The 24,560-nt window shown below is 58.1% G+C and overlaps 2 protein-coding genes, 1 long non-coding RNA gene and 1 other non-coding gene across 5 annotated transcripts in view; all 4 read left to right on the plus strand.

Moving 5' to 3' along the window:
* The first annotated feature begins 1,362 nt into the window (after positions 1-1,362).
* On the plus strand, positions 1,363-1,526 carry LOC132251075 (U1 spliceosomal RNA). Its single transcript, XR_009462879.1, has one exon. It is a non-coding gene; the product is annotated as a U1 spliceosomal RNA (small nuclear RNA).
* Positions 1,527-7,113: 5,587 nt separating this feature from the next.
* Positions 7,114-12,480, plus strand: TMEM176B (transmembrane protein 176B). 2 transcript variants are annotated; one of them, XM_014608563.3, is made up of 7 exons: positions 7,115-7,404; positions 8,896-9,115; positions 9,783-9,893; positions 10,179-10,235; positions 10,775-10,960; positions 11,428-11,538; positions 11,858-12,480. In XM_014608563.3, coding segments are annotated over exons 1-7 (792 nt in total). In that variant the 5' UTR covers positions 7,115-7,402; the 3' UTR covers positions 11,963-12,480. The 2 variants fall into 2 exon arrangements, with proteins under 2 accessions (XP_019337900.2, XP_014464049.2); XM_019482355.2 differs by lacking the exon at positions 10,775-10,960 and having other exon boundaries at positions 7,114-7,404.
* A 1,662-nt stretch (positions 12,481-14,142) lies between these two features.
* Positions 14,143-17,522, plus strand: LOC106740153 (transmembrane protein 176A). Its single transcript, XM_059729432.1, has 6 exons — positions 14,143-14,582; positions 14,674-14,784; positions 15,943-15,999; positions 16,401-16,589; positions 16,862-16,972; positions 17,293-17,522. The coding sequence occupies exons 1-6, from the start codon at positions 14,370-14,372 to the stop codon at positions 17,395-17,397; spliced, it is 786 nt and encodes a 261-aa protein (XP_059585415.1). The 5' UTR covers positions 14,143-14,369; the 3' UTR covers positions 17,398-17,522.
* A 4,259-nt stretch (positions 17,523-21,781) lies between these two features.
* The window catches only part of LOC132250997 (uncharacterized), a 33,472-nt gene continuing 30,693 nt past the window's right edge, over positions 21,782-24,560 (plus strand). The window contains exon 1 of the long non-coding RNA XR_009462808.1: positions 21,782-23,682. This is a non-coding gene — a long non-coding RNA (uncharacterized LOC132250997). The remainder of the gene's footprint in view (positions 23,683-24,560) is intronic.

The raw sequence follows: 24,560 nt of genomic DNA on the forward strand, positions 1-24,560 counted from the left end.
ATCTAGTGGCCTGTTACAAACTAGTCAGGGGAGACCAGCAGGCATTGGGGGAGTCCCTGTTCCCCCGAGCGCTACCAGGAGTGACTAGAAATAACGTCACGAGCTGACAGAGGGTAGATTCAGACTAGACATCAGGAGGCGCTACTTCACTGTCAGGGCGGCTAGGATCTGGAACCAACTTCCAAGAGAAGTGGTGCTGGCTCCGACCCTGGGGGTCTTTATGAGAGGCTGGATGAACACGTTACCGGGGTCGTTTGACCCCAGCGCTCTTTCCTGCCATGGCAGGGGGTCGGACGTGATGATCTGCTCAGGTCCCTTTCGACCCGACCAACTATGAAACTATGTCGTGAAGTTTCCATTTCAAATGAAAAAAAATTGGTATCTTCCATGTTTCAGGGGTGTTGGTTGTAGCCGTGTTGGCCCAAGGATACAGGCAGACCAGGGTAGTGGGGGAAATGGGATGTCTTTTTAGACCAGCTGAGGTGTCTTGATCTTAGCCCATGAATGAATCCCAAAGCACGGCTGCGTTCAGAAGTGATGCTGGGCACGGTGGGGGATGCTTTGACCCTGGAAAAGTGGAGACCCCCTGAGCTGGACTCAGGATAAAGTCCTGTGAAACTACGTACCGTCAAATGCAGGATGTGTGAGTCTCGTGGTGATGTGTCAGAGCGCTGCTAAGTTCAGAAAAGTGCTGGAGGATGCGCGGGACATAACATGGTGGAGACTCGCTGAACTGAACAGGTGGCTCACACGGAGCGGAGCCGCTCGCTGCTGAGACATCAGGGCCGAGATCCTCGCAGCAGCCCCGTCCTCTGCCAAGGCATGGAGATTCCCACCCGGGCTCAGGGCAGCATTGCTGCACGGGGCGCCTGGGCAGCCCGGCTCAGGGGCAGCATCTGGGATGCTTTGCTCCCCACCCCCACCTACCCAGGGAGTCTGCACCCGGGGCTGCTGCCCTGGCCCCCTGCTGTGCTGGGGCTGAGCCCCCCTCCTGGGGGCAGTGCAGGAACAGGGCCCGGCAGGAAGGTCCCCACAGCCCTGGCCTGGGGAGAGCGTGGGGGACACCCACGGCTGGACTTGGGTGGGCAGGGCGATGCTGATGACGAAGGCAGAGGGGGCGGTCGTATGCAGATCTGGAAGGGAAGGGGTGGGACAGAGAGGGCGCGCAGGGCCTTTCGGGAAGAGGCACTGAGCATCGTTGTGGGGGGCCTGGCACAGGGTGGGGGCGTAGGGGAGGTGGAGGGAGGAGCCCTGCGTGGTGGGGAAGGAGCAGGTCTCGGTGTGGGCAGGGTTGCATGCACTTGCCCACACTTGTGCGTGGGTTGGCCGGGGGGCGGTGCTGGGGCCCGGCCTGGATCAAGCATACTTACCTGGCAGGGGAGACACCATGATCACTCAGGTGGTTTTCCCAGGGTGAGGCTCGCCCCTTGCACTCCGGGCGTGCTGACCCCTGCGATTTCCCCAAATGCGGGAAACTCGACTGCATAATTTGTGGTAGTGGGGGACTGCGTTCGCGCTCTCCCCTGGCAATGCTGTGCAAAGACAGACTGGAGAGGGGGACTGGGAGCTGTGCCCAGACCTGCACCCCTTACACCTGTCCTTCAGCAGTGGGCTGGAGTGGGGGGCCCACACTGGAGAGTCCAATGAGCAGCTCGATAGGTCACTGCACTGTGGGGTTCTGCACGATAGCATAGGTCCAAGGCCGCTTGTTACTCCCTGCAAGGTGTGGATTTGAGGGGTTAACTGCAGTTTTCATCAGTGTAAATGTTTAGTCCTAATCCCAGCTCTGTGGGGGCAGGAAACTGCAAGAAAACTCAGAGAAAAAAAAACAGCAAATGAGCCTGAACTGCGTCCAGTGCCAACCACGCTGCCGGGTCAGGACACGGCACCACAAAAGCAACATGTGCCAGGCCCAAAACATGCCAGACCCAGACATAGAGCAAACAAATGTTCAGTGGAGCTCAGCAATATGGCTCTGCTGAGACACAGGAGCTGTAAAGTAGTAACGGGGGGGGGGGGGGGGCTGAGGCATGTCCTGCAGCCGGGTCTGAACGTACAATAAAAAAGCAGCAGGCCTACTAGGCTGTGGCCTGGACACGGCATCTCAGCTGCACTACTAGACTGCTTTGAAACAACAAAAGAAGACCCAGGCCCATTTTGCTAGGCCTGGATTGGGCAGCAAAAACTGGCCAGGCCTATCCTACACCAAGGGCTGGACAAACAACAAGTGCCCAGGCTTTACCCGGGCCCAAATGTGCCAGCTGACATGTGGCCGGGCTTCAGCCTCACACCGATGGGCTGAAATTCAACAGCTGTGAAAGAGCAAAAGGGCGCAGGATTATGGCCGTCCAGATGAGACATCCTGTCTCAGCTACATCCCGCCCAGTGAGACACGGCAATCCCCAGCGCAGGGGCGGTGGGTGCCAGAACCCCGCTCCTGGGCAGCCTGCACTAGGGAGGATGCACTCGTGGCATTGCCCCGCTCGAGGCCTGTGTGGCCAAAACTGCCGGCAAGACACACAGCGGGGCTCAGTGACACAGCTGTGCTGAACCCAAAAGAAGATGCAACAACAACTAAAACACGGCCGGCTCTCAGCCCTGCCCAGAGTGTCCCCGCAAGACTGCCAGGCTCCAACCTTGGCCAGTTTGCTGCAGGGGTTGATGCCCACCCCTGGCATCATCCATCCCATTCCAAACCCAGACAACAAAAGGGGGAAGAAGTGGGAGAGAACAAAGGTCTCAAGCCCTGAGACAGTCTTTCACTCGCTGTATCTGAAGCTTTCCCTTGTCATCACTTCAGTTTGCTTCTCCAGTGACGAGAGGGGACCCCATGGGGAGCAGGCTTTTCTGGCTCCCAATTCAGGATTCAAGCAGCCCTGGGAGGAAAAACAGAGCCCGCTTAGATGGCCTGACCTTTAAATAAGTTTTCAGTGATATCACTACAGAGTCCTAATGAGAAGCAGCATCACTTGAACACTGCAATCGCACACTGTGCATCTTGTCCTGTGTGCCAGAAAGTGAACCCGAATCACCCTCCAAGAGCTCCGTTAGTACCACTACCCTTGGTGGAAGTTCCCTTCGTGCGTGTGGCAGTGGATATTGTGGGGCCAGTGCCAAGAAGTGCTGACCAAACAAGGAATGAACTGTACATCTCTCATGTTTGAGGGAGTGAGTAAAACACTGGGAATTAAACACCTAAAGACCACAGTATACCATCTCCAAACTGACGGGCTAGTGGAACAGTTTAACCAGACTTTGAAACAGATGTTGAAGTTCATGGTAGAGAGACCACAGAAGTGGGATCAAAAGTTAGCACCCTTGTTATTTGCAGTAAGAGAGACACCCTTGTTGGTTACAAATGTCCAACTCGGGATCCTTAAAATTCTGATTTACTAGGCGGATTGAAATACTGTAATGAAGTCAAATCATAAACCTTGGGGCTGGTCCCCACACACACGCACACACTTGCACACACACAGTAGTGAGCTACAAGAGTCAGGTATACCTATCCCACAGGCGCTGGAGTCTGCCGTCGATGGCCAGTAGAGGCTTCTTCCAGCATGGTGTTATCCTCCAGAAGGGGGTCACTGGCTGGTCCTTCTGGCTGGACAGGTCGGGTGCTGGTCAAGTTGGAGATCAAGAGTGCGCCGCTGAGGGTCACTTTTTACTGCTTTTTATCTGTCCTTGGCAGACTTTGGTGACTTCCCAGTTTTCAGGTTTGCCCAATCCAGGGGTTATTGACCCTCGTGGGACTTCCCCCTTGCTGGCTGCTGGATGGCATCTGTCAGCCCCAGGGGTCGTACGCATGTACGTGCAGGTTTGGGAGTCTGTTGATGAATTTTGAATAGGGCTCTGGGAGCAGTCTACCTGGAGATATTCAGCCCAAAAGTTGGTCCCCGACATTGATTATCTCAGATCAGGGCTTCTAGCCCTTGATCAGTGACCTTTAGAGAATTCCCGGTTGCTACATTGTCTCCTATTGATTTCTTCCATTGGTTGATCTGCGGTTTCCCTTGGTGTTAATAGCTCCCTGCTACTGTGTTACTCATTCAATCACTGATTCACTCACTCTTTCAGGAGCTCGCCTGATAACAGGGAAGCAGTGGTTTGATTCCTTCCCTTGTTAACATTGTTACAATGTATAACTTACTTCTGAAACCAAACCATTTAGTTAAACGGTGAGGAGTATGAAATATAAGCTGCAAGAGTAATGCCATGGCACACAAATAGGTAAAAATACCAAAATACAAGGGGAGATAGAAAATGCACACATACAAACTTTAAAACACAATTCCTTATCTTATAGTGCAAGAAAGAGGAAGAAAGAAAAGGTAGAAGAGGAGAAACATATCCAAAGACGGGGGAGCAAATGCAGACAAGAGGAAAAGGGGGCTTTCTGCTACACCCTAAGCCTCAACAGGGTTTTCCCCTTTCGAACTATTATACAGACGGCAACCAAGAGAAATCCTTGATTTGATTAAGGAAAGTTGGGAAGAGCAGCTAAGTAAAGACCAGAACCTGGTTCAATACATGATAGAACCAAGAGAACGCCTGGAAGTGGCACGGAGAGAAGCTTTAAGAAATCTTAGGGAGGCACAAGGGCAACAAACAGCCTGTTATAATTGAGGGGCTCGAAAAAGGAAGTTTGAGTTGAGAGACAGTGTACTGGTTCTCTAACTGGACCAGGAGAGTAAGTTACTAGCACGATGGCAGGGCCCTTTTGAAATAACACACCAAGTAGGGCCTGTAGATTATGAAGTACATCAGCCAAACAGGCAAAAGAAAAAACAAGTATACCACATTAACATGATGAAGCCGTGACAAGAACGAGATTGCCTATATTTGACCCTTCAACTGGATGAACTGGAGCTGGGACCCTCCCTCAGGGAGGCGGTTGGGAGAAGTGAAGTGGAAGAGGCTCCACGACTATCTGAAGAGCAGGCATGACAGGCAATGGAATTGGTGAGAGAGTATGGAGATGTGTGCCAAGAGGTCCCTGGGGAAGCTTGGAGTGTGATGCATCGAATAAGGACCCCTCCAGGCCAGGTGATCCATGAAAACTGGAAGCAGATCCCAAAACAACTTCAGAAGCAGATAAAAGATGAGCTCAAGATGATGTTAGAAAAAGGCATAATACAAGAATCCCGAAGTGACTGGCGTAGCCCTATCGTGGTAGTGCTGAAGCCAGATGGAAAAATTAGACTCTGTATTGATTTCCGGAAAGGAAGTGCGTTGGATAAGTTTGATGCTTATCCGATGCTGAGGGTAGACAAAATGGTGGAGAACATTGAGCAAGCCAGCTATATCTCCACTTTGGACCGAAGGAAAGGCTATTGGCAGGTCCCCTTAGCACCCGAGGACCAAGAAAAGACAGCATTTGCCATACCATGGGGCATATTCCATTTCCGACACATGCCATTCAGATTACATGGAGTCACCGTGACGTTTCAGCGGCTGATGGACAGAGTCTTAGCCCCTCATGGGGTTACACCACAGCTTATACAGATGATATTATTGTATATACCGCAGATTGGTTGGAGCATTTAGTAGCACTGTGTGTGATATTACAAGACCTAAGGAAGGCGGAGTTAACTGCCAACTCAAGTGCACAACCGGGAAGGAGGAAACACGGTACCTTGGGTTCCAGGTAGGAAGGGGTAAGGTGCAACAGCTGCTGGATAAAGCAGAGGCATTAAGGAAGTATCAAACTCCCCAAACAAAGAAACAAGTGAGGGCTTTCTTGGGACTGGCAAATTATTATAGGAAATGTGTTCCTCACTTTGCAAAGTTAGTGGTGCCTTTGACCGAGATGGTAAGGGCTGGAGCCCCAACCAAGGTGAGATGGAAACCAGAGATAGGAGGAGCATTCTTCACCTGGCTATCACTATGGACAAAAAGGACTTGGGGGTCAGGATTAACCACAAGATGAGCATGAGCCTTCATTGTGATGTTGCGGCTAGTAAAGTGAGCAAAATGCTGGCTTGTGTCCATAGATGCTTCTCAAGCAAAACCCAAGATGTCATTCTCCCTTTGTACTCAGCCTTGGTGAGGCTGCAGCTGGAGCACTGCATCCGGTTTTGGGCCCCACAATTCAAAAAGGACGTGGAGAAGCTTGAGAGAGTGCAGAGGAGAGCCATGAGCATGATCAGAGGTCAGGGTAACAGGCCTTATGATGAGAGGCTGAGAGCCATGGGACTCTTCAGCCTGGAGAAGCACAGGCTCAGGGGTGATCTGGTGGCCACCTACAAGTTTATCGGGGTGCTCACCAGGATCTGGGGGAACGTCTGTTCACCAGAGCACCCCAAGAGATGACAAGGTCAAACGGTCACAAACTACTCCATGACCGTTTCGGGCTGGCCATAAGGAAGAACTTCTTTACTGTCCGAGCCCCCAAGGTTTGGAATAGCCTGCCGCCAGAGGTGGTTCAAGCACCTACTTTGAATGCCTTCAAGAGACATTTGGATGCTTATCCTGCTAGGATCCTATGATCCCTGCTGACTTCCTGCCCCTGGGGCAGGGGGCTGGACTCGATGATCCTCCGGGGTCCCTTCCAGCCCTAGTGTCTGTAAATCTATGAAATCCCAAAAGTTGAAGGATGCACTTTGTACACAGCCATTACTATATACACCAGATTTCAGTAAACCCTTTTTGATACTGACAGATGCATTAAACTTGGCTATTGGTGCAGTGTTGATCCAAATGGAGGAAGGGGAAGAACGTCCAATAGCATACCTAAGGAGGAAGTTGCATCCATCTGAAAGGAATTATGCTACAATAGAGAAAGACTGTTTGGCTTCAAATGGGCCATAGAAACACTCCGGTATTATTTGTTCAGACAGAAGTTGACGCTAATCACGGACCACGCCCCACCGCAATGGCTGTAAAGCATGAAGACAGATAGTGCAAGGCTAATGAGATGGGCTCTCAATCTTCAACCATACTGCTTTGTAGTAGAGCATCATCCAGGGACCAAAAGTGTAAGTGCCGACTTCTTCTCATGACAGTATGAAGACAAAGAGGGTTGAGAGGTGAAGGGAAGATCCCAGACAAAAGAGAAGAGAGCGTGGTGTGTAGCAGGGAACCCTAGCCCTGTTACCAGAAGGCAGGTCAGTCTCTTTAAGATCAAAATTTTCCAGACACAGCCTGTGGCAGGGTAGGGGTTAAAAGCTGAGCGGGGCCAGCTAGTCAGGTGACCAGAAGGGGGCGGGCTAGAGCTATAAAAACCCGGGGCTTGCGAGCAGTAAGGGGCAGCAGCCAAAGGGGAAGGAGTGTGCGGGAGCGCTCCAGAAAGAGGCTTGGCTTGGCTTGGCTGCTGGTCCGACTGCTGTGAGAAGGGAACTGCTGTGCCCCGGGGAGGAGCGTCGCAGGCAGGGGGAAGCAGAAGCACCAAGCCACGAAGAAAATGTAAGCTAGCGTGCTGCCTCCTTTAATTTTTGGGTTTTGTGGTTAGAACCCATTGACTGACAGTATGCATATATTTTTGTTGATTGATGAACCAGTGGTTCGTGGACGAGGCTGTAGAAGAGGAAGAGGCCTCAGCAGCTTGGGTGCAGTCATAAAAGGCCAAGGGGGCCTGGTGCACCAGTTGCATAATTTTGGGCTAGGCTGGGGTTAGGGCTGCTGCCCAGCCTTGATCTTGCAGCCCTGTGCCTACAACACTAGTGAACAGGCCTCTAGGCCAGAGAGCCTGGGTTCTCTATTAGAGATGAAAGGATGGCCGAAGCTCCCCAAGGTGAGTGATGGGGCCACTCGGGTCTATCACTGAATACTCAGGACAACAAAAAAACACAACAGGGACAGGAGCGAGGGGCACAGGTCCAAAACGAGTGCAGCGAGGGGGCACTGAGCAGAGCCTGCTGGCCCTCAGATGAGTCCAAGGAGCAGTGGACGTGGCCCAGTAAAACTCTGCCAGGAGACATGAACAAACAAGGGATGGGAAAGCAGCCCCCATCCTCAGGGGTCTCTGGCCAGAGCCTCCTTTCTGGGCAGGGCTGTTGCCAGCTGGGCGAGGTTGACCAGGACGTCCCCGGGCTTGGTGCAGCTGCAGATGGGCAGTAAATGAAAAGGTGCGGAGGTCGCAGAGCCAGGACAGGTGGTTCTGGCAGGGAAGGACCTAGGCTTGACCCAGTCAATAGCAGCTCCTATGTTGTACTGGTTTGGATTACCGCCTTCCTCCTGGCACCTGCGAGTCTCCCGCCTCCTGCGCTGTGCACACATGGAGCAGTGCCTGCCTTCTCCGACCCCCGCGAGCCTGGGGGTCTTGGGAAAACCCCAACATGAGGGGGGCCCCAGAGGAGGCTGGAGGAGCCAGGATGGGGGAGGTTGAGGACTAGCCCTGCTGGCTGCTCTGAGCATCTCTGGAGTGCGGGGCTGGACCCCGCACCGCCACAGCCACAAACTGGCGGGTCCAGCTGGGCCAGGGGTGGGACTTTGCTCCTGGCAGCTCCCCTGGGATCCTGGGAGGCTCTTTCCTGCCGCCGCTCAGGGCTAGGGTTGCTCCGCGGGTCTCCCCCGCCCGAGCCCCGAAGTGCCAGGGAAGGGCGTGGGGCTCCAGACAGGACCCTGCTCCCCCCTTGCTGCTGGGGCCAGGAGAGGAGGGAGCTGCAGCCCAGCTCTGCCCCTACCCGCCTCACAGGGAGGGCACCAGGCATCCGAGCTGCCGCTTGAGCTTCCCCCAGAGCTGCTGCTGGAGGCAAGAGGGGCCGGCCCCATGCCTGCTGCCGGGGCATGTCTGTGCCTGCCTGGGGGAGCCCCTTCCCGGCCTGGCGGCACCTGGAGGAACCAGGACAGGGTACGGGAGGACGCAGGAACCCCGATCCTTGTGCCCCGGCCAAGCCCCGGCCTCGTGGGGTGCTGTGACAGGCAGGGGTGCTCTCACACTGCCCCTTCCCACAGGAGCACGATGCCCACCACCGTGGTGCGGGTGAGTGGCCTGGAGGTGTCGGCGGCAGGCGCGGACCACCCCATCGTCCATGTCCACGTCAGCCATGAGTCGTGGCTGCACTACCTGGTCAAGGCGCTGCGGGCCGTGCGGCTGGACCAGGTCAAGGCCTGGCTGGCCCCTGGCCCAGGCCCTGCCCGCAGCTGCTGCGTCCGGGAGATGAAGGCGCTGGGGGTAGGTTCGGGGCTGGTGGGACGGGGCCTGGAGTTGGGGTAACTTGGGACAAGCAGGCGGAGCGAGGGCCTGTGGCCCCTCCGGCAGCGCTGGGGGTGTGGGGTCAGTGCCAGGCCAGGGGCGAGGGCAGGCCTCGGTCCCCAGACAGGGGGTCCCTTGCCTTGCCGGGTCCCAGGATGGAGACCGCACCGCTCTGCACCATGTGTTGAGGGTTTAAACTTCCCCTGAGGTGCTGGGTGCTGCTGCAGCCCTGGCTGGGGATGGGGCTGTGCCAATGCTGCTGCTGGCACCAACCCTGCAGGGTCCTGCCCCTGCGCTCAAGCTCAGACCGATGCTGCACTAAGAGCAAGAGGAGATTTCTCCTCTGCTCAGACTGGTGTGGACTGGGGGGTTTAGACAGGGCATGGCCTCAGCCTGATCACTGCAACGTGGCCACTGACTCCCTCCTGCCTGTGCCAGTGGCAGACAGACGGACAGAAAGGAGGCGAGGCCTGGCCTTGCCCTTCAGCCTTTAGCCCAGGATCACGCAGGCTGTTGGCCAGGCATTAGAGCTGTAGCCTCAACTCCCTCCTGGGTGTGCGGGAGGGCACACGCGGGAGGGAGGTGAGCGCAAAGCCGGGATGCGTGGCCTCCCCTGACGTCCTGCTCTGTGCGTGCTGCTGGCCAGGTGGCCCAGATCGTGCTGGGCGTCATGTGCGTGGCGCTGGGCGTGGCGCTCCGCTTTGGGCCCTACACAACGGTGATCTGGCTGCAGTCCCCATTCTGGACAGGGGCTCTGGTGAGTGCCGGTGGCTGGGGGAGGCCGTCGTGTGGGGGGCAGCCCCGTGGGGCACTGTGGGCCAGGGCTGGGCATCGCCTGGGGGAGGCATGGGGACAACGGGACCCGCAAGAGCTGCGGTTCACCCAGAGCCCATTAGAGTAGGGGGACCTGTGCCCTGCACCCTCTGCCAACATGGGCCTGGGCACTGGAGGGCAAGCTGCCTTGGGGGCACCACCAGCACGGCCGTCTGCCCAGTGCCCGCGTCTCTCCCAGGAACCGCTCACACCAGCTTCTCTCCCCCAGTTCGTGGGCTTGGGTGCGCTCTGCGTCCTGTGCAGGAGACACGGCACAGGCTGCTTGGTGAGTGCTGGGGGCTCTGGAGCCAGGGCTGTGGGTGTCCAGGGGCTCCAGGTAGGGGGGCATGCAGGGGAGCCCCAGAGACCCCTTTTCCCCCTGGCCAGGTGACACGTCCATGCCAGGTGCAGAGTCCCTGGCGCAGGAGTCACGGCCCTGTCCAGGGGAGCATTGCCTCCATGCTGGTGTTAAGGGCCCTGCCCAGAGCTGGGGGGTGCTCGGTGCACCCCATATGTGCGGGGGAGTGGGGGCACGGTGCTCTTCCAGCTCTCCTGGGGGCAGCTGCAGCCACTGGTGCTGGTGCCATGTTGCACCAGGCTCCTCCTGGGCACTGGCCAGGCTGTTGGACACCCATCTCCTCCACGGGAGCCTAGCACAGGAGGGCCGGGGGCAGACAGGGTAGCCATTGGCTTGGTTTCTCCCCCAGCTCCCTTTCTGGGGCTCGGGCCATGACCCGGGGGGAGCACGGGTAGGTGGAAGCCATCGTGCTGCTAGGCCTGTGTCTGCACAGCCGGTCCTCACCTGGAGGCCCGCGACTCCCCCAGCTCTTCCTGACAGCCTGCCTGGCCCTGGCTAGCGTGGTAGGGGCGACTGTGGCCGTGGTGTGTGGGGGGATCGAGGTGGTGTGGTCACGTGGGAACACGGGCACCCGGTGCAGCAAGTTTTCTTTTGACGGCTCGTACACGGATGGCTGGACGTGGTGGGAGTGCCAGGAGGTGCTGCAGATGAAGGTGAGAGTATGCCCGGGAAGGATGTCGGCAGCCCCCGGAGTGGCTGAGTGTGCCTGTGCTGTGGCCTCTGCCCGTGGGAGCCCTCAGTGGCCAGGCCCAGGGGCACTGGGCTGGGTGCCAGGACACCTGGGTCCTGCCCCGAGGTCTGGGGCAGCAGCGGGGTGCATGACCCTGCACCCTCCTCTGCCCATGTGTGAGGGGCCCGTGACCCTAGAGCACCCCGGGGACTGGGCTGGGAGGGCTCTGCAGAGATCCTGGGCCTGGGCCTGGGCCTGGGACGTGGGGAGCAGCCCCCACAGCCTCTCCCCTGGGCTTCTCCCGGAGCAGAGGTGCTGCCCTGCTGCTGCCCCGAGCCCCCGGCTCGAGGCTTCTGCTCCCGCTGCAGCCCTGGAGCTGGCTCAGCTCTGGCCCCTGCGGGCCCCCGGGCTCCAGACAAAGTGGGCGCTGCCCGTCCCCTCTGCCCCCAGAACCTGTTCCTGGGCATCCGGGTGCTGCTGTTGGTGACCACGGCCAGCGCCCTCGTCATTGCCGCCTGCTGCCTCGTCTGCACCTGCCAGATCCTCTGTTGCCGGACACAGGTACTGGGGCAGCTGGGCTGGGGCTCTGGGGGGAGCGGCAGCCTGCCCATGGCGCCATGGCCCAGGCAGGGCTCACGCTGCAGGGAGTCCTGCCCTGCTGTGCTTTGCAGGGCAGGGGCAGGGGCATGTCCTAGCAGGGGCAACCCAGCCTGGGGGAGCGGTGTGGATGACAGTACCAGCAGGTGCCCCAGAGCCCCGGCCACCAGCTCCAGGGTGGACACCAGCACCGTGGCTGAGGGCTCTGCGGGAGTCCCTTTGTTGCGTGGGGTGCCATGCATGGGGCTGCAGTGGGTGCTGACATGCCTTGCTCTGCCCGCAGGACCAGGCGGAGTCCGCGGCGGGTGCGGAGCCGCTGGTGATCTCAGCGCCCACAGCCCAGGCCCAGCCCCAGCCAGACAAGGAGACGTGTGTGGACAGCGCCTGAGCCAGCTACGACCCCGGGCTCTCTCCTGCACCTCATCTTGCCCTGCGCCCAGCCTGGAGGCCGGGGAGCCCGTCTCTAGCACTGCCACAGCTGCGCTCCCCTCTCCCTGGCTGCGGCCGCATTGGGGCCTTTCGCTTGCAGCCTCCTGTCCCACCCTAGTCCCAACAGAGCTCCACGGTGCAGGGCTGTTTGCTGCCAACAGGTCTGTGGATGCTGGGGGGGCCGTGCATCCTGCACCTTGCCCCTAAAACAGCCCTCGCCCACCCCCAGACTGTCCCAGGCCCTGGCCGCGGGTGCTTTCCAGTGCCCACCACAGGGCTGCCCCGGCTCCCAGCCCTGACCCAGCCCCACGCTGGCTTCTACCCTTGGGCCAGTCTGTCCCCACATCTCGCAGCACTCACTTTGCACCAGGCAGCATCCAGCCACCCCGAGCAGCCTTGCACGCAAGTCGGCTCGTGCACCAAGCTCAGTGGTGACAAAGAGCAGCACAAGCAGAATAAAGTGAGCAGGGAGACTTATGCGGTCTCTGGTCCTAATTTACCAAACGCTCGAGCAATCCTGGTCTGTGAGCAAGCCCGCCGACTATGTAGCCAGACACTATCCCACCTCCAGCGCTTTCAAGGCTTCCTTACCCTTCCCCGTCCGAATGATGTGCTGGGTCACTGGGATGCTCTTCTCATGACAAGTGTCTCTAGTGGGTTATGGAATAGAAAAAATCCCACACAATTTACCACGGAGAGGGTGGTTCAGGTGATCAGTCTGATCTGGCCTACACTTGCGATTCTTCCTTCCCTGGGCTGTTCTGCAAGTGAGGTTACCTTCAAATTGGGACAGTAGGTTACAGTTTTTATTGAGTGAGTTGTGTCTTGGGCCCCTCCTACCCAAACCTGTCACTATTCCCAAATTTGGGCACAGATCAACAGATTCTTTTACTTGGTAATCAGTTTATTTTCTTGACCATTTTAATTACTTTGGGGAACTTCCACACCACGGCAGTGACCTTTTCTTTCCAATTTTTTCAAAGACTCTAAGGGTTTGATGTCTCGGGATGTTTGCTTAAGGGTCATTTTTAGGTTAACTTTGTTAAAGGCCTCTCAAGATGAAATTCAAGAGTTAAGACTTTGAGCAAAGTCAGGACCTTCCACACGTAGGCCAAAACAACGGCCTAGATGAGAAGATGAATCTTGTCTTTTTCCTAAACTGGCTAATGGGCAACTATTATAGGCATTCAAATAATACATTCAGTATGACACTAGGGAGCCTGGCAAAGTCAGGGGTACCTCTCTGCCCCCTGCCCCCTGCCCCAGGGCAGGGGCAGACTTACCTGCCCCACCCCTGCAGCAAGACCCAGGTGAGTAGGAGGCTGCCCCATCCCATGCTCCCAGCCAGGCCGCCCTGCCCTGCCCTGCCCTGCTCCCTGCCTGGGCAGGCAGGCAGCCAGCGTCACCTGGGGGCACTCGGCTCATTAGGAGCAGCCAGGCCCTAGCCAGAGCTGCCCTGGGCCAGTGCCCACTGCCTCCAAGGGGAAGCGGGGCAGGTTTGGCCATGGGACCAAGTCCATGGGTAGCAGCAGGGGGGGGCAGGGCTGGAAATCCCCACAGCAGAGCTGTGCCAGCCCAGCACCTGGCCACGGCCCTTCCACTGCACAGGGAGGAGATGCATCCAGCTCTGGGGTGGAGTCGGGGCAGCTGAGCCTGGCCAGTGCCCCCGCTGTGTCTGCGCTAGGCCCTGTCTGAGAGCCAGTCACTGCCACCCTGCTGCTCCCCGTCTGCTTTGAACTCCCACCCTGGAGCTTCCCCGGCACAGGGGCATCTGCTCTGCGTCGCCCTTGCTCCTTGCAGAGCCCAGCCTCAGGCAGCACCCGCTGCCTCCGAGCCCTGCTCCGCGCCCCTGAGCTGGTGCGGGGTGGGAGCGGACCCGGCCGTGGGGCGCAGGGCCAGCTCGGGGGAGGACAGGGGTCCGGAGGGGGTGACGAGGAAAGGGCTTGGGGGGCAGCTGGCGGGAAAGGCGCTTCCAGGGCCGTGGCAGCAACCTGCAAATCCCGGGGGTGCCACGGGCTGGGGGGCGCGGCGCGGCGCGGGGCAAGGAGAGGGCGGCGGGCGCTGCGGTGCCCGTGCTCCGCCGTGGGGATGTCCGCGGGGTCTCTGCAGCACCCCCGGGCAGCAGGACGGATGTGGGGCGGGGGCTGCTCCGCACCAGCCCCCGCCCCGCCGAGCTCCGCCCGGGACAGCCGGGGCCGGGCGGAGCCGGGGCCGGGATCCGCCGGGCTCGTTGCTCCGTGCGCAGCGCCGAGCACCCAGGCTGCTCCAGCTCCGGGGCGACCCAGGGGTGTGGGGCACGGGGGTGCGGGGCACGGGGGTGCGGGACCCCGGCGCGGGGTGCCGCGGGGCCAGGGCCGGGCAGCACCATGCCACCCCGCCCGGTGAAGGTGACGGTGGGCGACACGGCTGGGTCCGGCGAGGCCACGGCCGGCACCGTCGTCCACATCCACGTGCAGGAGGCGTCGTCGCTGGCCTACCTGGTGCATGGCCTGGGTGCCGCGAGGCTGGCTGGGCACAAGTCCTGCACCCCGGTGCGCCGGGCCGTGGGCTGCTGCGCCCAGGAGCTGCGAGTGCTGGGGGTAGGTCTGGGCCGGGCAGCGGTGGGCACCGTGCCACTGTGGGGAGGGCTGGGCGCTGACCCTAACCCTAACCTCGGCACGGCTCTTGCAGGCGGCACAGATCCTGCTGGGGCTGGTGTGTGCGGCGCTGGGCCTGACGCTCTGCTTCACGCTGGACACGGAGGAGTACTGGAAGGCGTCTCCCTTCTGGACGGCAGCTGTGGTGCGTGGCTTGGTGTGGGCCACGGGCCCCCAGGGACCTGCTCTCCCCTCCTGGGGGGCAGCTGCTCAGCTCCCAGGAGACTCGGTCCCCTGCCCAGGTCTGTTCCTGGTGCTCTGCACCTCTTCTGCCCTCCCACCCCTTCCTTGCTGGTGCTGGGTCCTGTCCCAGCTCCACTGGGGCTGCTCCCCCTTGGCAAGCACAGTTGCGCATGAGGCCTCTCGGGCTCTCTGTGCCGCCCTCCCAGTGCCCGTCGGCCTGGCCCGCTTCGCCCCTGCATCCTCGGGGGCAGCCTGTGTCCTGACCCGGATGCTGCCTGCCTGCTCTGCACACTGTGCTGCTCCCCCCAGCGCTGATCTGCGCCAACCCTCGTGCCCGGGGCTCCAGCCCTTGTTTCTGGCCTGTCCAGACCCTTATAGCTGCCTCCACACACTTGCAGGGCTTCCCAGTGCCATGTCGCCTGGAGGCTCCTGCTCCCACGTCCAGAGCCTGAGAAACAGTCTCGGAGCCAAAACAAGCCCGGCTGCACCCTGGGAGTGCCTCTGGCCATGGGTCCCTCCAGCCGTGCTGCCGTGGATCTATGCACAGCTGCTCCCGACGGCACTTCTGCGCAGCACGCACCTCCCTTGCAGCCTGTCCCGCGTGAGGGCGTCCAAGCCTTGCCGAGGTGCAGCCGCAGCCAGCTCCCTTTCCTCGTGGTCAGGGGGCCTGGGCGTCCTTCCCCAGAGCCGCGTTGTTCCCCTCTCTGTCATCCCGTGGCCTGGGGCAGCAGGGCCTGTCCCACCAGCACACGGGCCGTGCAGTGGCATGAGCTCTGCTGGCTCCAGGCAGGGCCCAGCAGGGCTCCCCTACCCATCCCCTGCTGGCTCCTCCGTGCCCTGGACCATCCCTGCACTTGGGGCTGGGGTGTGCGTCCTGCCCTGAGCCCCCAGGCCTGGGCAGCACCCCCAGTGCCCCAGTACGACTCCTAGGGCTGCCATACAGGGGGTGGGGGCTCTTGTTGTCTCAGAGGTGACGGCGGGTTTGTGGCACTGCTGTGGCCCCTGTGGGTGCAGGAGGCCATGGCTGGTCCACACGTTGTCCATCTGTGGCCAGGCCCCTCAGCTGTGCCTGGGTCTGTGCCAGCCCAGCCCCACGCTCATGCTGGCTCCTCTCTCCCAGTTCGTGGTGTCGGGCACGTTCTCCATTCTCTGCCGAAAGTATGAAGCCGGCTGCTGGGTGAGTGCCGGGGGCTGCCCCGGGCATGGCCTTTGCTAGGGGAGGGGGCTCTTGTGCGGTGTGGAGTCTCCGGTCCTGCCAGGCCGAGCAGTGCCCAGAGGCCGGAGCCGGTGCCAGCGCGGTCCCGGTGGGCAGCACAGAGCAACGATGTGCTGGGGATGGATTCCCTGCTCCAGTGGGTCCCCCGCAACTGGGGCTGGAGTGGGGGGCTCTGTGCAGGGAAGAAGGTATGTGTATGCACGTATGTGCGTGTGCATGCTTGTTTGCACTTGTGTGTGAATGCATGTCATGTATGCATGTGCGCACATGTGCATGCATGTCCATGTGTTTGCATATGTGTGTGCACAAGTGCACATGCTAGTTGTCCTGCACAAGTCCCTTAAGCGCCTTCCCCCTTCCAGGTGCTGCTCGCTGCGTTCCTGGCCCTGGCCAGCGTGGTGGTTGCGGTCGTGGCCATGGTGATCAGTCTGCAGGGCATCCATCATGGCAGGTATTTCTACATGGATGTGTGCAACCCCAGGGTGACATCAACCCCGGAAGAGGCGACCTGGAGGCAGGAGGAGTGCCGTCGATTCGTGGCCTCTCTCCTGGTGAGCAGCTGCCCCATGTGCAGCAGCCCCCCTGCCCTGCTGCCCTGCCCCGCTCTCCAGGTGCCCGCGTGGTGCTGGCAGCGCTGCAGGGGCCTGGCTGGGTGCTGGGCCGTGGGGTTCAGCCCTGGGCAGCATCACAGCGGGGCAGTCCCCGAGGGCGCTGGCAGGAGGACGGGGGATGCCTGGGGGTGGGACAGGAGGGAGCAGCCCCCGTCCCGGCAGGGCCCAGGAGTCGGGAGGCCACAGGCACTGCCCATGCGCTCTGCCCCCAGAACCTGCTCCTGGGCGTCCGGGTGCTGCTGGTGGTGACCACGGCCGGTGCCCTCGTCATTGCCGCCTGCTGCCTCGTCTGCACCTGCCAGGCCTTGTGCTGCCGGGCGCAGGTAAGCGGGCGAGGCTTGGCCCCGGGCCGGGCAGGGGCTCTGCCTGGGCTCCGTGCAGGGGCGGAGGGGTTCCCGTCTCCCGGGGGGCTGGGCTGCTTTGAAACGTGCGGCTGCGTCTTGGAGCCCCTCGCTGGGGACGCTGCCCCGGGGCGGCTTTGGGCAGGGGAGGTAGCAGCTCAGCCCGGGGCCCGGCTGCCTCCTGGCCCGTGGGCTCGTGGCTGCTCTGTGCAGGGAGCCGTGGGCCCAGGGTCTCCGTGCTGCATGGGACGTGGTGCTGAGCCCAGGGGTCCACGGTGCTGATGATCCCCCTCTGCTTGCAGGACCGGGAGGAGGCGGGGGTGGGTACAGAGCCACTGGTGATCTCTGTGCCCGCGGCCCAGGCCCAGGCCCAGCCGGGTGAAGAAATGCATGTGGACAGTGCCTGAGCCGGGCACGACCCAGGGCTGCATCATTACCAGGCCCACTCTGCCCCTTCAGTGGCTGCAGCCGTGCCCAACACCGTGCCATACCGTGCTGTGTCTACGGGCAATAAAGCATCTCCATATCTTCATAGGGTCTGGTGTTTGCTGCCTCTGGGCTGCGGGGGGGAGCAGTGCAGGGATTGAGCCCCTGGGCCCCGGGCAGGAGGGCGAGACGCTCGTGTCCCGGTCGGCCCTGGGGGGGTGTAGCTGGCTGGCGTAGGGCTGTGCCTTCCTCCCCTTCCCACCCCGTCCCCAGAAGCAGGTGCAGCAGGGGGGGAGGACTCAGGGGTCCAAGGTCCAGCACATGCAGGGGACTAGGAGCCGCTGGTGTACACGGACCTGTGTCCTGCATGGTGCCAGGGAGGTGATGGCCTGTGGCAGCTGCCAGACTGTACTCAGGACCACGGGCCTTCAGACCTGAGTTTTGACCTTTATGCTGAGCATAAGCTGCAAACACACAATAAAGCACAGAAATACCTGTGCTCCACTGTGGGGCTGTCCCAGGCTCCTGGGCTGTGCTGGTTGCCCCTCTACCTCTTTCTTCTCCATGTGTCAAGGGCTTTAAACCTCCCCCAGAGGTGCCGGGTACTGCAGCCCAAACTGGGGCTGGGGCTGGGCTGTGCCGGTGCTCCTGCTGGCACCAACCCCGCAGGGTCCGGGTTGGAGGGTCTTGCCCCTGCGCTCAGGCTCGGCCCCAAACTGCACTGGGAGCCGGAAGGGATTTCCACCCTGCTCAGAGTGGTCCTGACTGGGAGGTTTTGCCTTCCTCTGCTGTGGGGGCACAGCCTCTGCATGGGGTCTCTGCAGCGCCCATGACCCCCCTGGCTTAGCCTGAATTGTGTAAGTGATGCCCCTGGCTTAAAAACAAAGCAGGAAGTTGGGTAACTAAATTGAATTTAGTTACCCAATATAGCCTAGGCAAAAGAGGAACAGCCTGAGCAAAATCAATGCCACTTCAGAATGAAAAGATTAGTTCAAAATGGGAAATTCCAGTTCAGGGGAACCGTCTTTGGCAAACAAGCTAGATTATGAATATGCGTTAGGTCAGGAGGAAGGCTTAAGCTAATTTTCTGCATTAAATGCAAGCTCTATGATCTATAAAGAGTGGTGAGAGAATGTACCCTTCAGAGCCCTTCCCAAAGAGATCCTGGCAGCCATTCAAGATCGTACCTGCACAGACACCAGACGCAGGAGCCGGGAGTCCCTGGATGAGGCTTCACGGACAGATCACCCGGTGCCATCGAGCCCGTTGTACTTTGGGGTGGTGAGCATGTTGCATTGCCTTTGATGAACTATAGCACTACACCTGCAACTGCTGGAGTCTTAATAAATATGTTATTAGTTAAGATGTAATGGTGTCCTAATCTTGAAATTAGAACCTGGTACAAGAACCAGAGTGATGTTACACGACATGACAGTACAGCACGGTGCATGAGCAGAGCCAGACGCAGGACTGGGGGAGCCACGAGGAGCCCCTGGCCTGTCCCATGGCAGGGGATGTGTGTCTTACTGGGTGGGGATGAGGGAAGGAGAGAGGGGATTTGATAGCAGCCTTCACCTCCCTGCAGGGGGGCTGCAAAGAGGATGGAGCTGGGCTGGTCTCAGTGGGGGCAGATACAGGACAAGGAGCAGTGGGCTCAAGCTGCAGCAAGGGAAGTTGAGGTTAGATATTAGGAAAAATTTCTCACTAGGAGGGTAGTAAATCAGTGGACCGCTACCCAAAGGTCTGGTGGAGTCTCCACCCTTGCAGGTATTTAAGACCTGGCTCAACAAAGTCTTGGCTGGGATGATGTAGCTGGGGCTGGTCCTACTTTCAGCAGGGGTTGGACTAGATGTGGCCTCCTGAGGTCCCTTCAACCCTCATTTTCTATGATTTGAAACCCAAGCTCATGATTTTTGAGGGGGTGACTCCTGGTTTGTGATCTTTGGGGTTGGCAATGCTGGGGCCTGCGGCAGCTTCCCCCTGCCGTGACGTACAGAAGGGCTGGGAGAGCCAGGACTGGCGCAGGCCGCGGCGAGAAGCTGCGCTGTGCTGGGCCCTAGCCCATGAAATCCGTCTTTATCCGACCAGCCTAGAAGGCACCGGGCTGCAGCCTATTGCATGTCAAAGCATGGGTATTTCCCAGGCTTATGGGTTTTGTGGTCAGGAGGGAATTTTTGGCTTCCTGCTACTACATGTGTAAGGGGGTTTTTGAGCCTCCTTCAAAGGCGCTGGGTGCAGGCTAAAACCCGGGATGGGGACTGGGCTCCTGTTGGGACCAAGCCCACAGGGTCCTGGCTGGAGGGTCTGGCCCCTGCACTCAGGGTCAGCTTGACGCTGCACTGGGGCAGGAAGGGATTACCCCCTGCTCAGACTGGTCTGCACTGGGGGGTTTTCCCTTCCTCTGCAGCGGGGGCACGGCCTGGGCCTGGGGTCTCTGCAGCATCTATGAGCCCCCTTTGCAGCAACAGGATGTTGGTGGCTGCAGCCCCCCTGCTTTCCCGTGGTGAGGGCGATGGCTGGGGCTGTCTGGGGTGACTGTAGTTTTGCTCAGAGGTTGGACATGGGGTTTGTCTGGGCTTGTGTGGACAGGGCTGATCCTGCCTTATTCATAGATTCATAGATGTTAGGGTCAGAAGGGACCTCAATAGATCATCGAGTCCAACCCCCTGCATGGGCAGGAAAGAGTGCTGGGTCTAGATGACCCCAGCTAGATACTCATCTAACCTCCTCTTGAAGACCCCCAGGGTAGGGGAGAGCACCACCTCCCTTGGGAGCCCGTTCCAGACCTTGGCCACTCGAACTGTGAAGAAGTTCTTCCTAATGTCCAGTCTAAATCTGCTCTCTGCTAGCTTGTGGCCATTGTTTCTTGTAACCCCTGGGGGCGCCTTGGTGAATAAATCCTCACCAATTCCCTTCTGTGCCCCCGTGATGAACTTATAGGCAGCCACGAGGTCACCTCTCAGCCTGCTCTTGCGGAGGCTGAAAAGATCCAGTTTCTCTAGTCTCTCCTCGTAGGGCTTGGTCTGCAGGCCCTTGACCATACGAGTGGCCCTTCTCTGGACCCTCTCCAGGTTATCCGCATCCTTCTTGAAGTGCGGCGCCCAGAATTGCACGCAGTACTCCAACTGCGGTCTGACCAGCACCCGATAGAGGGGAAGTATCACCTCCTTGGACCTATTCGTCATGCATCTGCTGATGCACGATAAAGTGCCATTGGCTTTTCTGATGGCTTCGTCACACTGCCGGCTCATGTTCATCTTGGAGTCCACTACGACTCCAAGATCCCTTTCCACCTCTGTGCCACCCAGCAGGCCATTCCCTAGGCTGTAGGTGTGCTGGACATTTTTCCTCCCTAGGTGCAGCACTTTGCATTTCTCCTTGTTGAACTGCATACTGGTGTTTTGTGCCCACTTGTCCAACCTGTCCAGGTCTGCCTGCAGCTGTTCCCTGCCCTCCGGCGTGTCCACTTCTCCCCATAGCTTTGTGTCATCTGCAAACTTGGACAGAGTACACTTCACTCCCTCATCCAAGTCGCTGATGAATATATTGAAGAGTATCGGTCCAAGGACCGAGCCCTGCGGGACCCCACTGCCCACACCCTTCCAGGTCGAGACCGACCCATCCACCACGACTCTCTGGGTGCGACCCTCTAGCCAATTCGCCACCCACCGGACTGTGCAGTCATCCACATCACAGCCTCTTAGCTTGTTCACCAGTATGGGGTGGGATACCGTATCGAAGGCCTTCCTGAAGTCTAAGTATACGACATCCACCCCTCCTCCTGTGTCCAGGCGTTTCGTAACCTGGTCATAAAAAGAGACTAGATTGGTCAGGCACGATCTGCCTGCCACGAACCCGTGCTGGTTTCCCCTCAGCATAATTTGTCTTGCCAGGCTCTCACAAATGTGAACCTTGATAATTTTTTCAAAGACTTTACCAAGGATGGAGGTGAGACTGACCGGCCTATAGTTGCCCGGGTCCTCCTTCCTCCCCTTCTTGAAAATGGGGACCACGTTAGCCCTTTTCCAGTCCTCCGGGACTTGGCCCGTGCACCACGAGTGTTCGAATATTCCCACCAGTGGCTCTGCAATGACGTCGGCCAGTGCCTTCAGCACCCTCGGATGGAGCCCATCCGGGCCTGCCGACTTAAAGGCATCCAGTTCTTCCAAGTGACTCTGCACCATCTCAGGATCTACGCATGGCAGTCTGGCGCCTTGCTGCTGCCTCTCTACAACCCCAGTGAGAGACTTGTCGTGCCCCTCGCTTAGGAACACTGAGGCAAAGAACTCGTTGAGGAGTTCAGCCTTGTCCCCCCTGTCTGTCACCAATTGTTTCTGCCCATTTAGCAGGGGTCCTATTCCTCCCTGGGCCTTCCTTTTACTCCCAATATAGCTAAAAAACAATTTCTTGTTGTCCTTTACTTGGGATGCCATCCTCAGCTCCATGGTAGCTTTGGCCCGTCTAACTGCCTCCCTACAAGCACGAGCAGAGGAGGTATATTCGTCTTTGGTAATCTCTCCCCGTTTCCACTTTTTATATGCCCCCCCTTTTGGCCCGTAGGTTGCTCTGGATTTCTCTGGTCAGCCAAGGAAGCCTCTTGGCCCCTTTCCCCCTTTTTTCCCACATCGGGATCGTCTCCCTCTGTGCCCAAAGGATCATTTCCTTAAGGCACAGCCACCCTTCCTGGGCTCCCAACTCTTTAAAACACTTACTCTGCAGTGCGGCCTTGACTAATCACCTGAGTTCGTTGAGATCAGCTTTCCTAACATCTAGCACTTTCACTCTGCTAGTTACCTTTCCCGCTCAACGTCTTATAATGCCTTAGGCAGGGCTTGGACTCGATAGGACCTCTGCAGCTCCCTGCCAGCCCCACATCTCTGTGACTTTAAGGAAGCAGATGCTACCAAAGAGGAAGGAAGGAGGCAGGCAAACCTCAGCCTGGAGCAGTTGGAGCCGGTGTCACAGGGGCCGGAGCCCCCGCTGCAAGACTGCTAACGTTCAATTATTTTCTTTTTTTTTATATTTTGGAAAACTTTTCAAGTACCAGGTCAAATTAGCCAGATCAAGTCCGAATCCTGTGAATCGTTCGAAAACCTTAAGCTAACTTGCAATGACTGACTTCCAGCAGCTTTGGGAGCAGTCTTCTCCAGCCCTACAAGCCCAACCTGGCTGCAGGGCATTTCAAAGCAATGACAGTTTGCACTGGATTGGGCCCTGCAAGCCCAGTTTGGTGCCATTGTGGTAAAAATATAGCATAATCTATATTTTCCTGCTTTTATAATTGTTTCTGCATATTTTCATAATTGCTTTTGCTAAGGCATATATGCTAATGATAGATTTACGAGTAGCACAAAAACTCCTGCAGACAGAGCCAGGAACAGATGCAATAAATAACTCCTTACGAGAGATAAGAGAAGAGGGGCAGGGAAGATGCTGAGGTGGAGAAACCAGACCCTGACCGAAGGATGACCGTGAGGGGCTTAAGAACTGCCCCTGGGAGGGGATTTAAGATGTAAATGAGACATGTATGTAAACCGTCATAGAACATGTAACTGCTAGACATACGATGCAAGACGTAATGCTAAGTCTGCCAATAATTGCACGATACGTTGAAATCTATTGTTTACCTTGGCTATAAAAAGAAGTTTCAGACCCAGTTTGTTGTCGACCCTGATCTGAGTGGCTCAACTCCTAGGTCGGTCTGTTTGCAAACAATAAATCTGAAATTGGACCTATCCTGTGTGTGACTCTCTCCTGGGGTGGATTGGACAAGCCTCCAGGGGCACGAAACTAGCCGTTTGTACAACACCATGGACAAGCCCCATCCAGCAGCAGCTGCAAAATTGAGAGAGAAATCCTGGTACCCACTGCATGAGCCAGGCCCTGCACGAAGGACTACAATTCCCAGGCATGCCCAGAGGAGAGCCGCAGCCGGACTCCAGCCCAGCTGCATCCTGCCCTTCCCCAGCCCACTCTTTGTGGCTGAAGCTTGAACCCAGCATTTACCTGCTCTGGGACCAGCCTTGCCTGTCTCACCCAGGCACAGCCCCACGTGTGCCTGCTGCCTGGGCTCCTTCCCTGGGTACCGCACCCCTGGGCGAGCGCCATACTGACCGTGCAAACTAGGACATGGCTGCTGGGAGCACGGGGGATGCTGGAGAGGACTCAGCCTCCCACCCCCAGGAGAGTGCCCCTTATCCCCCCTTTTGCTGCTGAGAAACCGGAGGAAGGCAAAGCAGAGAGATGCCTGGAGGGTCCCAGCACAGGTAGGGATGATCTCTGGGGATTAGGGCACAAAGCAGCTGCCACTCAAGTCATTGGGTCTGGCTGCAGAGGTGTCCTCTGTGTGCATGGCAATGAGCTGATCGCTCCAGGCTTCTCCATCCTGCAGCCAGGGTCCTGTCTTGCAAGAACATAAGTGACACGTTATCTTCCCCCCCCAGCACCGGGGCAGGCGGCATCCAGAGCCCTGGAGAAACTGCTCCTATGTCGCTGCCTTGATCAGCCCTCAGTTCAATAAAGCCTGCAAGCTGCCACATGCAGCAAGGAGGATGCTGTTTAAATGCCTGCTGCTGGTGGAGAGCCACAGCTGTGTCGTGGAAACACACGCAGCATACTTTTGGGTCAGGTCAGCAGAAGCTTTTATTCAAAAGAAACTACAGCTGTAGGGGGGACTCCAAAGTGACATAGATTTCCCAAGCACTTGGAAGGGGTTCCCCCCAAGAGCAAAATCAGGAGGCTTACATACTTCTTAACAGTCGCTTACAACTCACGTGATCATATAGTGAAATTAGCTAGAAAAGCAGCTATAAACATGACTTCATTACTTCTTTGCTGTAATCAGGATGGGAACTTATGGAGGAGGCGAGGTTAGTTCACAAACCTCCTTCTTGCACTTGGAAATCAGAGTTGTACATACTTTTTGCTATCTTCAAGGCCGCGGTGAGCGAAGCAGCTGCAGAGGAGTTACAAAGAACAAACACTTTCCCTTATCTGTTCTACTGTACCGAGCCAGCAATTCTCCACAAAGCGGTTATGTCATCTTATAACTCAAATGATCAAAGTTTAAGGCATTTATTTTTTCTGATTCCACGGTCCCCCCTTTGAGACTATTTATTCTCACTTTAGCCTTAAACTTCCATTC

The sequence above is a fragment of the Alligator mississippiensis genome, chromosome 5 (genome assembly GCF_030867095.1).
Source record: "Alligator mississippiensis isolate rAllMis1 chromosome 5, rAllMis1, whole genome shotgun sequence".
Taxonomy (NCBI): Eukaryota; Metazoa; Chordata; order Crocodylia; family Alligatoridae; genus Alligator; species Alligator mississippiensis.

Excerpts from the sequence above, each read along its gene's own strand:
- TMEM176B (XM_014608563.3), top strand. Across the intron at positions 9,116-9,782 it reads GGGAGATGAAGGCGCTGGGG|GTGGCCCAGATCGTGCTGGG; the intron begins GTAGGTTCGGGG and ends GCTGCTGGCCAG. Across the intron at positions 9,894-10,178 it reads CATTCTGGACAGGGGCTCTG|TTCGTGGGCTTGGGTGCGCT; the intron begins GTGAGTGCCGGT and ends TCTCTCCCCCAG.
- LOC106740153 (XM_059729432.1), top strand. The coding sequence starts at position 14,370 with ATGCCACCCCGCCCGGTGAAGGTGACGGTGGGCGACACGGCTGGGTCC. Across the intron at positions 14,583-14,673 it reads AGGAGCTGCGAGTGCTGGGG|GCGGCACAGATCCTGCTGGG; the intron begins GTAGGTCTGGGC and ends CGGCTCTTGCAG. Across the intron at positions 16,590-16,861 it reads GATTCGTGGCCTCTCTCCTG|AACCTGCTCCTGGGCGTCCG; the intron begins GTGAGCAGCTGC and ends CTCTGCCCCCAG.